Source organism: Polyodon spathula, chromosome 5 (assembly GCF_017654505.1).
Source record: "Polyodon spathula isolate WHYD16114869_AA chromosome 5, ASM1765450v1, whole genome shotgun sequence".
Lineage (NCBI taxonomy): Eukaryota > Metazoa > Chordata > Actinopteri > Acipenseriformes > Polyodontidae > Polyodon > Polyodon spathula.
In genome coordinates, this window is record NC_054538.1 from 24,403,283 (window position 1) to 24,416,900 (window position 13,618).

The 13,618-nt window shown below is 36.0% G+C and overlaps 1 protein-coding gene across 2 annotated transcripts in view; it reads left to right on the forward strand.

The window, feature by feature from the left end:
• The window catches only part of LOC121315742 (ras-related protein Rab-23-like), a 23,193-nt gene extending 10,071 nt beyond the window's left edge, over nucleotides 1–13,122 (forward strand). For both annotated transcript variants that reach the window (XM_041250112.1, XM_041250113.1), the window contains exons 2-7: nucleotides 329–575; nucleotides 5,544–5,629; nucleotides 6,285–6,441; nucleotides 8,675–8,757; nucleotides 8,888–8,980; nucleotides 12,315–13,122. In XM_041250112.1, coding sequence (XP_041106046.1) covers nucleotides 421–575; nucleotides 5,544–5,629; nucleotides 6,285–6,441; nucleotides 8,675–8,757; nucleotides 8,888–8,980; nucleotides 12,315–12,451 — 711 coding nt within the window. In that variant the 5' untranslated portion in view covers nucleotides 329–420 and the 3' untranslated portion in view covers nucleotides 12,452–13,122. The remainder of the gene's footprint in view (nucleotides 1–328; nucleotides 576–5,543; nucleotides 5,630–6,284; nucleotides 6,442–8,674; nucleotides 8,758–8,887; nucleotides 8,981–12,314) is intronic.
• The last annotated feature ends 496 nt before the right edge of the window (nucleotides 13,123–13,618 follow it).

The following is a 13,618-nucleotide window of genomic DNA, read 5'->3' on the forward strand; positions in this document are numbered from 1 at the left end:
AATGTGTTCAGTAGGAAAAAATCTACATTAGTCAGACTTTACTGTTCCCTGTCTTGTTTAGTCATGACAAACTCCATCACCACATTCCCTGACTAAGCACTGTGACTTTTGTAGACTGTGGATATGTGGTAGTGACTGTCTTCTAAAACTAGATGTAGTGGTGCTAACAGTACTTTTAATCACATCTGACAAGTTATTTTTTGACATTTTAAATGAAAAGGTTAGACAAATAAACTGTTGTTCACTCGGTGGCTCTAGTGAATACTTCCTGATTTCTAAAGAAACCTCAATTAAAATGTAAGTGAGTAACTTTGTGTTTTTATTACAGGTAGTGTTGAAGTATTTGCCTCAAACATCATCAAGTGAAGAAACCCAACCTTGCCAAGGCCTGCCTGTGAGAGAAACTTGAAGCTTGCAGTCATGTTGGAGGAGGATATGGAGGTGGCCATCAAGGTGGTGGTTGTAGGAAATGGCGCTGTTGGAAAATCCAGTATGATACAACGCTATTGCAAGGGCATTTTCACAAAAGATTACAAGAAGACCATTGGTGTGGATTTTCTTGAAAGGCAAATTCAGTAAGTAAATTAATCCTTACAAAGTTTAACAATACACAATGTAGGGACAAAAAAATACAACTTTTTTTTTTTTAATTGATTTTGCAATAGCTGTAGTTGAAATCCTATTGTACAAAATATATTTATTAAAAAAAAAAAAGATATATATTGATACCATACAGTGTTAAACATGAGGAAGCTCTAGGGAGTTTGCTGTAAAAGCCCCAGTGGTTGGGAGTGGAGGATGTGTTGTTGCTTTTAAGCTACAATTTACTTTCTGACTTCATAGCTTGTACTGCAGTGTTTCTTGACAGATTTATAAAGTGATTTTGCTTTTTGTAAGTCTTTTTTATCATGTACAGTAGATCATGAATAGTGTGACTAGGAAAATGCACACAAATCTCTTCAAGTACATATATTAATTGAAAAATATTTTGGTAGTTTACCTTTTGGTAGTAAATGCCTTAAAATGAATTGTAACTGCTGTGTACCCAATAAAGGACTGACTCTACATAAATCTTGCTATTTACGTACTTGTGTTTGAGGCTGCAGTATCAGAAGCTTTGCTTCTATAAGTAGAAACCAGCACATCAAAAAATAAGTCTTTTAAGTTTGACCTTTTCCAGTTCAAGCTAGACTTGTCTCAAATAAATGTCAGCTCTAACACTTTTATCCAGGTATAATTTTACTTTATTTCAGAGTAAAAAATTAACCTTTACCATATACTCATCACTTTTTAGAATTCTGTGTAACGTGATGGCTGTGTTTGACTGATGCTGTATCTGTTTAAAATCTTGCTTTTTTTTACAATTTGTTTCTTTAAAAGGCTTTTTAAAATGGTTTTAAACATGTTTTTAAATTTGTTTCAAATATATTTGTTAGATTAAAAGTGACTTAATAAAATCCATTTAGATTTTTTTTTCCATTTTAAATCTAAAAATATGTTTGATCACTCTTGGAAAGAAAAAAAAAAAAACACGTAACGCAGCAACTACAGTATCCCCATAGAGGTTTAGTTATTGCTGGGTTAATGTGTTGGGGGTGTCGACTTTGACCTTTTTTAACCTTATGTCTCGTTCAGGTACCCAGTAACTCTCTTTTGATATTTCAGTCCCCCAACCATGTTGATGCATTTAACATATATGTTTGTGTCTGGATTCGCTCAGTATGTCTCCTTTAACCACATATTTATGAATCTTGCGGTTGATGACATTAAAACTCCATGTTTTAACACTGTGTGACGTTTGTGAATAGTCTTCTATATCAGAGATTCTCAAACTGAGGGTGACTCCAGGGGTTCAGCACAATATTTCTCTCAAAAGACAAAGCTCCATTTATTTACATAAACGCCACGGTTAGGTTTTTGGGTCTGTGTAGAATGCAACCCTTGCTATCCCTCGGCATCAACTCTATCATACATTTATAATCTTCATTCCAAATGCATGCTCTAGCAGAATATACCCTCAATCAATAAAATTGGATGGTTGTAAAGAGAACATTTCACATATCTGGACTCAGGTGGGGGTCCACATTCAAGATGCCTAATGTGGGGAGGGGGGACTTCAATTTGAGAATGTATACAATATTGGGTAAATAAGTGTGACAAGTTGTTCGGACTCAAACTGAGAATTGCATTACAGCAGGTTTAAATTGGCTTTCTCTGGCATGTGTGATTGCCTGCTCCACAATTAGAACAATCCATGCTGCAGCCAAAATAACTTAAATTCAGAAAATAAACTATGAAGTATTTTGCACAAACTATAAAGTATTTTTCACAAGTCCTGATTTTAAAATTTACTAAACGCTGCACATAGTTTCAACAATTCATTTCAAATGTGGGGGGGGGGGGGGGGAGTTGCCAAGTTTTCGCATATTGTAATTTCATCGGGCAGTGGGGTATTAGTAGAACAGGAAAAAAATGGATTGCGCAAGCACAGTAAGCCAAAAGGAAGGCGTGGCAGCAGTTTGATTAAAGGGGAGGTTAACTTTTCTATCTGGTCATTTTATTTGCCAGATTGTATGGTAATGTGTTCATACATCACTTTATTTTTTATTTATTTATTTTCGGTCTGTAAAGTATATGTCCGATGCAAAGTGCTCAGTTATGCTGTAACTGTCTTTATACAAGGCCTAGTGTATGACGCTTGTCATCTTTTTTTCTGCCTATAAAATGTTGTAGTTAATCAGATGTAGTTGATGTGTGATTGTAAAGATTTATTTACTGTCTATTGAGGTTTTACACATCAAAATGTTGTCAACCTTTAATTGAAATTAAAATGTTTTAGTTATATATTCTAATGACATACAATCATATTATTGTACTATTGCAATGTATATTAATATTTTGTCATTAGGCCTAGCGTTAACTCTTACAGTTTACAAAGACAAAACGTTAACATCCTAATTAAAATAAATAAATAAATAAATCAAACAAGACATCAAAATTAGCAAATGCATTTAGGTTTTTTTTTTGTTTTGTTTGAGTAGGAACAGGAATCTTGGCATGTAGCCTATGTACCTAGGTTGGAAAATAAAAATGAGTACTGTCTGTAAAAATAAATGAAGAACAAAGCGCATAATAAATAATACAAGTGCATTAGTGATTGCTATGCATCGTGGCCTAAGTTAGTAACCTCAGCATGGAGCTCAAAGCTGCCTTCCACACATAACCTGCTGGCGTCATGTGACTGCAACCCCTCACTTGGATTGTTTACATCACGTGGATATGTTCTTGTCCGTCCTCATCATTATTCAAATGCTGGGGACAAAATAGAATGTACAGATCTGTACAAAACGGTACATTTCTATTAAGATAGTGGAAATCATTTAAATAACTAATGTCAGAAAATATTATAGGAAAGTTGGTGTTTCTTATGTATTTCACTTAAAACCAGACATTTGGGCATTTGGGCTTGTTCATTCCTGCCACCCGGACACAGATGCCAGTTCCGAGACCATGTGGGTCAAACCCGTACAGGTGGCAACCCTAGGGATAGCCAAAAGATGTTGTACCATGCCCACACAGCATTGAAACACTTGATGAAAGGCAACTTCCTTTGGGAAATGCCACAGAAAACTAGGCCTGAAAAGCAAGAAATGCTCCATTTTATTACAACTAAAAAGCAACCATGTCATCAAGCTCCAAACAATTTAGAAAATGTATCTATAAAAACAAGAACATATTAGTTTCACTTTCTTATACAGTTGGATTGTGCAGCTCTGAAAGCATGAACATCAAAGACAATAATTATTCAGGGCTTAAAGTTAAAAAGATGTGAAGGGTATCAGATGTTCCAGGCATCAGAATCTTCATTAAATATTCCTGTAAAGTAGTTCCAGAATAACAAAAAATAAACCTGTAGGGATTATTGCAGTCAGGCCTCCAAACATGTATTTATACACTGAGCTGAGACATCTGTTAGTTTGTGTGCCCTGTGAGAATTCTAGGAAATGAGCACAGGCTCTGTCAGGAAAGATGGTGTTCAGATATGTATCAATTATATATATATATATATATATATATATATATATATATATATATATATATATATATATATATATATATATATAAATATATATATATATATATATATAAAATAAATATAAATAACTGCATAAACTAAATCTTTGTTTTCCTTCCTACTTCTCATAAGTGTTCTCATTCCCCAAAATACTCCAGCTGCAATATGTGAAGTATACTTTGTGCAGTTTATATTGCATCTCTGCCCTTGCTTTATATTAATACACTGTATCTGAATTCCCCGCCCTGTTGCATAGAACCTTCAGGGATTTTGACTTAGTAATTTTGGGTACATGAAATACACTATGAGAAATCAAACTCTTTCAATTTCAGTTGACAAGCTCGATAATTCTGCTTTCAGGAAGTGTTGGGGGGGGGGGGGGGGGGGGTACGCATCATGCACATGGGAGGAGTCATACGCAGAAAACACTCAGTCATTATCATATAATAGACCTATCACCCCAACTCAACACAACACGACCATCATGACAGTAAAACTAGGCATAGTGAAGCTTTCTTCCCTTTGTATAAGGTAGTGATCAGCAGATGTGTCAGCCGCACGAAGAGCACAGCGTGTGGTTTTCACTAACTCTACTGTGCAGAATAATTTTTATTTTTCTATGGGTAAATATCGGGACTTTCTTCCTCTTCATTGGGTCGTGGGCATTTGCTAGGAAATCGAGAGTGCCCCAGCCATATAGGCACTGTTGGCATGTAAGAATTGCATTTTTTGGGAGTTTTTTTGTTTTGCTTGAAGTACCGTACTGCAATACACCCTGTTCTGTTCAGTATTTTTTTTTTCAATAATTGTTCTGTATTTTTTTTTTTTTTTTTAAGATTTTAGATTACAGTGACTATAACAAAGGCATCATACACACACCATATTGTATATATGACTGTGGATAAGTCTAAAACAACATACAATCTATATTGGAGAACAGAAGGTATTTCAAAGTATGTGTTTGACTTATTTAGAGCACATTGTTTAACAACACTCCCTCTCGTAGAACTGACCAAGTTCGATATTCAGTAATGAATATGTCTAGACCCAGATACAGCACTGGCCACGGTATGAAAGAGACTGAACAAGAGAAATAAGTACACTGCAAAACTGGTTTAAAACTGATGTCTGTATAAATTGTCCATAACCGTGCACTGATTTAGTTAAAGAAATGTGTAAAAAAAAAAAAAAAAAAAAAAAAAATTGTATAACTTTTGAGAATATTTAGTAGCCCTTTCTAAACGCACACATATGCAAAAACTCTTAATTGGGTATAGACCGTGCTTCAAGCCCTCTGAAAAATGTAAATTAGAGTGCACTCGTTAATCACCAATATCAGGAATTGCATATTCTGCAAACTAAATGAGCAGGCAGACAGATTGAATCCAACAATGTTCAAGTTGGTTGACATGTCAGTGGTCAGTTTTGGTGCAACCTTTTATTAGGTGTTTCTGCTGTGTGTTTACAGAGTTAACAATGAAGACGTCAGGTTGATGCTCTGGGACACTGCAGGGCAGGAGGAGTTTGATGCAATAACAAAGGCCTATTATAGAGGTAGGGTTGCTTGAGATTGAAAAGCAGCAGAGTTATATTTAGCACAACTTTAAAAGAACATTGTCTCCAACACCATTGCTTTTAACTGATAAATCTGAGTATGTGGGCGGTCGATTTTAAAAGAACTTGTATTGCAGTAAAAGTGTAATCCAAGCATTCAGTAAAATATTAACTTTCAGATTTAAATTACAGACAAAGATTGATGTTTCAGTAAGTGCGTTCGTACATTTAAACGGATTTAAGGTTTTTAATAAAAGTCATGATTTAAAAAAAAAATACATATATAAACTTAATTTAACAGGGGTCACAATATAAGGGCGTGCATGATGCCCCCGGATAGCCCAGAGATCACCGGTTCGAGTCCAAGCTATTCCACTGCTGACCGTGGACTGGAGTTCCTAGGGGGGCGGCACACAATTGGGTGGGAAGGGCTTAAATCGGCCAGGTTGTCCAAATTAAAAAAAAAAAAAAAAAAAAAAAAATGGGTCACAATAAAATCTTGTAATACTTTTGTTAAATAAAGTTGTACAATTATTGCCTGGATGCTGCCATAACCATTTCTAAATTCACGTTTGATTTGTAAAAATAGTTACTGTTGATTTCAGTGTTTGGTTTGCAGTCCACCTGAATTAAGGTTGTGTTTTCTATATCTAAGGTGCGCAAGCCTGTGTTCTAGTGTTCTCTACCACTGACAGGGATTCCTTTGAAGCGATCCCCAGCTGGAGAGAAAAGGTGGAAGCTGAAGTGGGAGACATCCCCACAGTGCTAGTGCAGAATAAAATTGATTTGCTGGATGACTCCGTAATAAAAAAGTAAGTCAAACAAGACTTCTTGTTGAGATACATATTCCTTCTATAAGCAAGGAATTGCAAAAAAAACCCTGGTTCAGACCAAAACATTTTTAAATACATCTAAATGTTGCTGCATTTGATTTGATCTGAGGTAGTACTTTGATGTGAAAGTGTTTTGATTTATAGTGGTATTTGCATCTGTCCTTGCTATTGCAACACAACTGTAACATAAACATCCACCCAATATAAACATCCACCCACTATAATGGAAAGGAATGGCAAGTAACAGACAATGTGCTACAGTTTCAAAGCGTTTCCTCCATTTCCTATTTTTAGAGCAGAATTTCACATTCATTTGTATCTTCTAGAATTGATTATTGTAATGCCCTATTTTATTGAGAAAGACACTGTTATTTTTTTTTTTTTCTTTAAGTAATAAACCGCATGAGAATTTATACACACACACACACACACACACACACACACACACACACACACTGGTTTGCAGAAGTATTCACCCCTACCAATAATCAGTCACATTTTTTTGAATTACAAATAATTTATGCACACCTTTTGCAGCAGTTACTGCTATGAGTCTGTTTGGATAGGTCTCTGCTAGCTTTGCACGGTAGGATGGTGACATTTTTGCTCATTCTACTCGGAAAAATTGTTCCAGTACTGATAAGTTTGTTGGGGATTGCCGATGGACTGCAATCTTCAAGTCTCGTCATAAATTTTTGATTGGATTCAAGTCAGGACTTTGACATTGCCACTCAAGAACATTGATTCTCTTCTTGTTCAACCACTCCCGTGTGGCTTTGGCTTTGTGCTTCGGGTCATTGTCCTGCTGAAATGTGAATTGCCTCGCCAGTTTCAGAGTCTTGGCTGACTCAAACAAGTTTTCCTCAAGGATTCATCTGTATTTTTCACCATCCATTTCTCCCTCTATCCTGACAAGCTTCCCATTACCTGCTGAAGAGAAGCATCCCCATAACACGATGCTGTCACCACCATGCTTGACAGTTGGTATGGTGTTGACTAGGTGATGTTCAGTGTTGGCTTTGCACCAGGCGTAACACTTGGAATTTAGACCGAAATGTACCATTTTTGTCTCGTCTGACCACAAAACCTTTTTCCACATGTCTGCAGTATCATCTACATGCTTTTTTGCAAACTTCATACGTGCTTATTGAGTAATGGCTTCTTTCTTGCCATCCGTCCATACAGGCCAGCTTTGTGTAACGACCAGTTAATTGTTGATGTGTGAACACTGACTCCCATCTCAGACACAAAACTTTGTTGACCTTGAGATCTGTCAAGGTCATTGTTGGCTTCAGAGTGACATCCCGGACCAGTTTCCTGCTTGCCCGGCTGCTCAGTTTGGGAGGACAACCTGATCTGGGTAGTGTCTGGGTGGTATGGTGCATCTTCCCCTTCTTATTGATGGACTTGTCTTGAGAGGGATAATCAGCTCCTTTGAAATTTTCTTGTACCTTTCTCCTGATCTGTGCCTCTCTATCCTTTTTATCCCTGACTTGTTTTGAAAGCTCCTTGATCTTCATGGTTGCTTTGTTGGATCACTATGTGAGTTGCAGCTTGAAAGTCTTTATATACCTGAGGGAAATTAACCACTTTGAGTACACACAGGCTAAAACCATTTCACAAATTTTGTGACCTTTCAGACAAGTCAGTTGCACCTGAGCTGATTTAGGACTGCAGTAGCAAAGGGGCTGAATACTTATGCAACTGAGATTAAACTGTTTTTCTCTAAATATTACTTATTTATATTCTATATGCATTTTTAGCTTTGTCAATGTGGAGTAGTTTTTGTAGATTCTACATGTAAAGTAAAATCTGAAAGCGTTGTGGAGTACACACAGGTGCCAACAAAATGTGAAAACTTTGCAGAGGGGTGAATACTTCTGCAAACTGGTGTGTGTGTGTGTGTGTGTGTGTGTGTGTGTGTGTGTGTGTGTGTGTGTGTGTGTGTGTGTGTGTGTGTGTGTGTGTGTGGTGTGTGTGTGTGTGTGTGTGTGTGTGTGTGTGTGTGTGTGTGTGTGTGTGTGTGTGTGTGTGTGCGCGTGCGTGCGTGTGTGATGTATATATAATATAGTTTCCATGTAGGTGTTTTGCTTTTTGTTGAAAATTTTAAAAAAGTTGCCAGTTAATGGTTTAAGTGGTGTGTAGTATTCTTTTTCAGTGATTTTTTTGTATTCTCTTTTATGTGTACCTTTTCTTCAAAACCAATTTGCAGTGAGGAAGCAGAGGGCTTAGCAAAGAAGCTAAAATTAAGATTTTATCGTGCTTCTGTGAAAGAGGACCTGAATGTAAATGAAGGTAAGCCAGGTTCACCACTGGCTACTTAATGTTTTTTTAAACTAAACTGCTAGGGGGAAATCTGGATTTCTTTTTCACATCATCTTTTTTTTTTAATAACTGCATAATTTTCTTTCTTTCTTTTTTTTAGTGTTTAAGTATCTAGCTGATAAATACCTTCTGAGACTCAAGCAACAAACCGCAGAGGAGCCAGAACTAGTTTGTACAACCAGCAATAAAATTGGTAAGAACTTTTCTTCTATAAGAAATCTTGCATAAGGTTAAGATTATCCCTGCACAGGATGTAAAAAAAATCATACATGGATTATGAGGGTTCATTCATTTGTTTAATACTAGAACAATCAAAACATCTGCTTACCTATAAGGACCGAGGAGTCATTTTGACCCCTACTGTGTTATTGTTGCCAGTGGTGTGACTAAAACACCATTCTTATTTCTGACCATATCATTTTCTACAACTGACAGGACGGACCTCTTCTGAAAATGTATTATTTTAGGACAATGATATATACTAATTATGGACCGGAGAGGAGGGTCGTAATTATTGCCCCGAGGGAAGACCAACAGAGGGCTATAATGCCCGAAGCCACACCCTAGAGATAACAATAGTCTTCCCAAGGGGCATTTAATTTTTCACTGCAAGCTGAGTTTGCAGTACACATTTAATATATAAATCAGTCAAGAAAATAAGTGAGGAAAGGTTGGATAGTAAACATGACTATATATTTTGCTAACTAGTATAAATAAATAAATGACAGAAAATGTTTTTGAAGTTCATACCCAATAGTTATTGAAGTCCTTTTGGCGTACAGCTCTGCATCTGGCTTCCTGACTGCTGCATAATACTCTCTTAGTAGTGCGTTTAGAACCTTGGTGTCTCATTTGTTTACATCGTCAAGTTAAATTTGTTTGAAAGTCAAAAAGCAGTGACATTTTAACCCTTTATTTTGGCAATTTCCGTGTTAAAAATGCTCTTTTTAGGGGCCCCCGAGTGAGTGACGCTATGCGGGTGAGTGAGATGCAGGCATTTTCCATTGCGAAAGCGTACTTAATATTTGCAGAAGCCAGGACAAAGGTTATGCTTCGTACCAATCCTGCTTTTTTTTTTAGCTGAAAAGGCATTTCATGACCACCAGTCTGTGGAACTGGAGGCTTTCCATCTACCTCGCTGAGCGAGCACTAGCGAATTATGAAATGGAGAGGTTTCAAAAGAAAACGACAACGAACAAAATTCAGATATGTCGGCGTCTTTACAAGAAATGAACAGAGAAGGTATGTCAGAAGATGAAAGCGATCAGGGAAGTTCAAGAAGGGCTAAGTTGGTTACAGCATGTTCACATTTGTAAGTAGCAAAACAACATACAAGTTCAACCAACAGTGGGCTAAAAGATTTTCCCTGGCTTAAGTTTGACAATGTTAAAAATAAATAAATAAATAAATAAATATTGTTTTGCACGCTTTGTCAGAATGCAGGTGAAGTGGTGGCAGGCAAGACTGCATTTTTAACAGGGAGCCAGAAGTTCAAATGTGAAAATGTATTAAAACGCAGTGCTTCAAAATGGCACGCAATGTGCAGAGAGGTATACATCCAGAAATGTCAGCCACACCATCCCTTTACCAGAAACAGGCAAGTAGCACATTCTGAGGAAGATGCTACCAAATTAAAAAAATTATAAAAGTTGGAAAAACAAAAAGTTGTCCATTTCTAATTTTGTTGATGAACTGCACAAGTGTTTTCCAAGAAAGGAAGGGGAAAAAAAGATTTGTAGATCTTAAACAATACATTTTAGCAAAGTTGTATTATTTATTTAATTTTTTTGTGTGTGTGTGTGTGCCCCTAAATGTTTCAGTGAGCGCCTACATTTTTTAACTTAGGCACACATGTGCCTAAAAAAAAGTTAACATAGAGCCCTACCTACACCAGGCTTCAAGACTCAGATGAAACATGCTAGTAAGTTTCTGTTTTGTAACTGCCTGTGCTTAATATTAAAAATGCTTTGATTGCGTGTTTTGGTATGTTTCTGTTGTTGTGGTTATTTTGTTTTATTATTGCTATCTTACATATTGGACACTATTACATTAAATCCTGCTAATCATTGTTGGTCATAGCTTACTGGTGGATCACGGAGCCCGTTGAGATCCACCAAAATGGATCACAGTGTTTGGTGTATTGGCCAACACTGCTTTTAGTGATTGTCCTTATGACGTTTTCCTAAGAGTGTCTTTTTCCTTGTCCTGCGACCATTGAGACCTTCACCATGCAATACTTGACCTATGGTTGAAATGGAAACCCCAGTCCCACTAGCAGTCAGTTCACTTTGAATATCTATGACAGTCAATCTTGGATTGTTATTAACCTTCCTCACAATTCTTCAACTTGTTCTTGGTGAAAGAACCTTTTTTCTCCCAGACCGAGGGAGAGTTGTGACAGTACTTGGAAATCGTCTTGTATCCTTCTCCAGCTTTATGACAATAAATCATTTTCTGCCTAAGGTCTTCAGATAGCTCACTTTTTGCTCCTATTGACAGCTTGATAGCAGTCATCCTATGCCTAACCATTTCTAGTCTCTAAGAATGTTCACCTACAATCCAGCATTTTCTAGGCTTTTCCAGAATTAGGTTCTGTATTATCATATTGACATTTATAGCACCTTATAGACAGCACCATCATAGCATCAAAGGATATGAATACTTTTGAATTGGCATTGTTTGTGTTTTGCAAAACAGTTGCTGAGATAAATTCTATTTCTTGTAACTTGTTTTTCCTCATCCACAAAAGCAAATCTTTTGCTACAATCATTTGTTTTCAAGAAATTTGTAGAAATTATAAATTTCCATTGGGGTATGTAAACTTTTGACTACAACTGTATATTATTAAAACTCATGGGAAATAATAAATGTTATAATATAATTGTCAAATACATCATATTTACAGCATTTTTCGGTTTATATGGAGCAGGCTGTCTCTCCACATTGTCAAAACTGTCTTCCCCTTTAGACACTAAATGCTGATCGTGGTCCTAGAAGCCCACTTTAGTATGATCTTGTTAACACAGTTACGGTCTTTTAAAGGGTTAAATTTAGGTCTTTCAAATTTTAGGTCTCCAAATTTGTATCAAAAAACTGCATGAACCCTGTATTTACGACATCTGATTGAGTTAAACAGAGATTGTATATGGTTTTTGCAGCTGAGGTTTTATAAAATTAATATTGTGTGAAACATGTAAAAGGTTTGATGAGTAATATTACAAAAACTGTTTAACTAGCCTCATGTGTCTTTGTAAATGCATATTTTATTAGATTTATTTTATCTTAAATTTGAAGGAATACAGTACCTGTATTTCTATGTGTTCAAACACTACGTGTCAAAACGTTAAGGATTTTTTTTTTTTTTCCAAAACTTTTTTGAAAGCAAATTCCAAAAATACTTTACAAATTAAACTATTAAGAAACCACTTATAGCAGCACAATATTTTAAAACAAACTGTGGTTCTGGTAAATGAATGACCTAATTGAGCTATATCAAAAGCCCTTTCCTCCTCTTTCTTTTCTCACAGGAGTTTTTAATACAGCTGGTGGAAGTCACTCTGGTCAGAATTCTAGCAATCATAATGGTGAAGTCATCAGTCTTCAGCCAAATAAACAGAGGACCAAGAAAAACAAAAGCCCATTCAGCAGTTGCAGCATTCCCTAGCAGATGCTTTTCAGTTCTGCCTCTTTGTTTAAGATTGTGCAGTTGTTCAAACCATCAATGGATAGTCTCCGAGCTGCTTTCTGGGTGAACAGATTGTGGACAAAATGACTTTCTGTTGCGCATTTTTTGCTGAAAGACTTAACAAGCTTTAAGTGTAACCCCCCCCTCTCCACACTCACACACACACACACACACACACACACACACACACACACATACTTGGCAGGTGCCACTTGCTGAAAGATACGCTGTAATATCTGCACTGCACCTTTGTCTTTTGTAAGTGCTAACGAAATGTACATTTTATATATTTTTATGATCAACATTCCATACTCTTGCTAAATATGAAATATACAAACGTGGTACAGTGTATATGTAACATTATTCAAAGATACAGCTTCTGACAACAGAATGGCACAGTAGACCCTTACACGCACATTTTATAGATGCGTACTGCTACATACAAAACTTAACTAAAATACCATCTGTGCATTTTACTGTGAAATAGAGCTTTTTGATAAAGGTATGCATTGAGACTGTTTGTTTGGTTCTGAACATTCTTTTACTAAATTTGACTACATTTTTTGATATTCTGTGGATAGACATTACATATACAATCCCCCTGTTAACGTTAAGAAGATCAAGTGCTATTGTTTGTTTTGAATTTTATATTTTTACATTTATCTATGCTAAATGAATATAGGTAAAAATATGAAAGTATAACTTTGGAAATTAAATGGTTCCAAATCATTAAAAAAAATTGCCTTCTTTTTAACCAGAATGTGTTTAAATTGTGTGTCCGTTTCTGCTAACATTTAAAATTTACTGGTAAGTTGCTGTCAAATGTTTTAGGTCGTTCACACTGGTTTAAATTGCACCAGAGTGCTAACAATCGCAAGACTATTTACCAGATGCAAGACCAGTTTTGAAGTTCAGTAAAGGTTGTTGGGTTAAAGGTACACAGTAACATAACTGTATGTATCTTATGGTTTTAATGTACAATTTAAACTTAGAAACACTAATAACTGAATGTCATGCCCTTTCCAGTGCTTAACAACATTGTAATTTGGATTAAAGGATTACCTGAAATCGACTCATTGCATGGAAGAAAATTTCCATGTCAGAATTTGTCTTTTTTTTTTTTTTATTATTTTTTTTTTTTTTTGC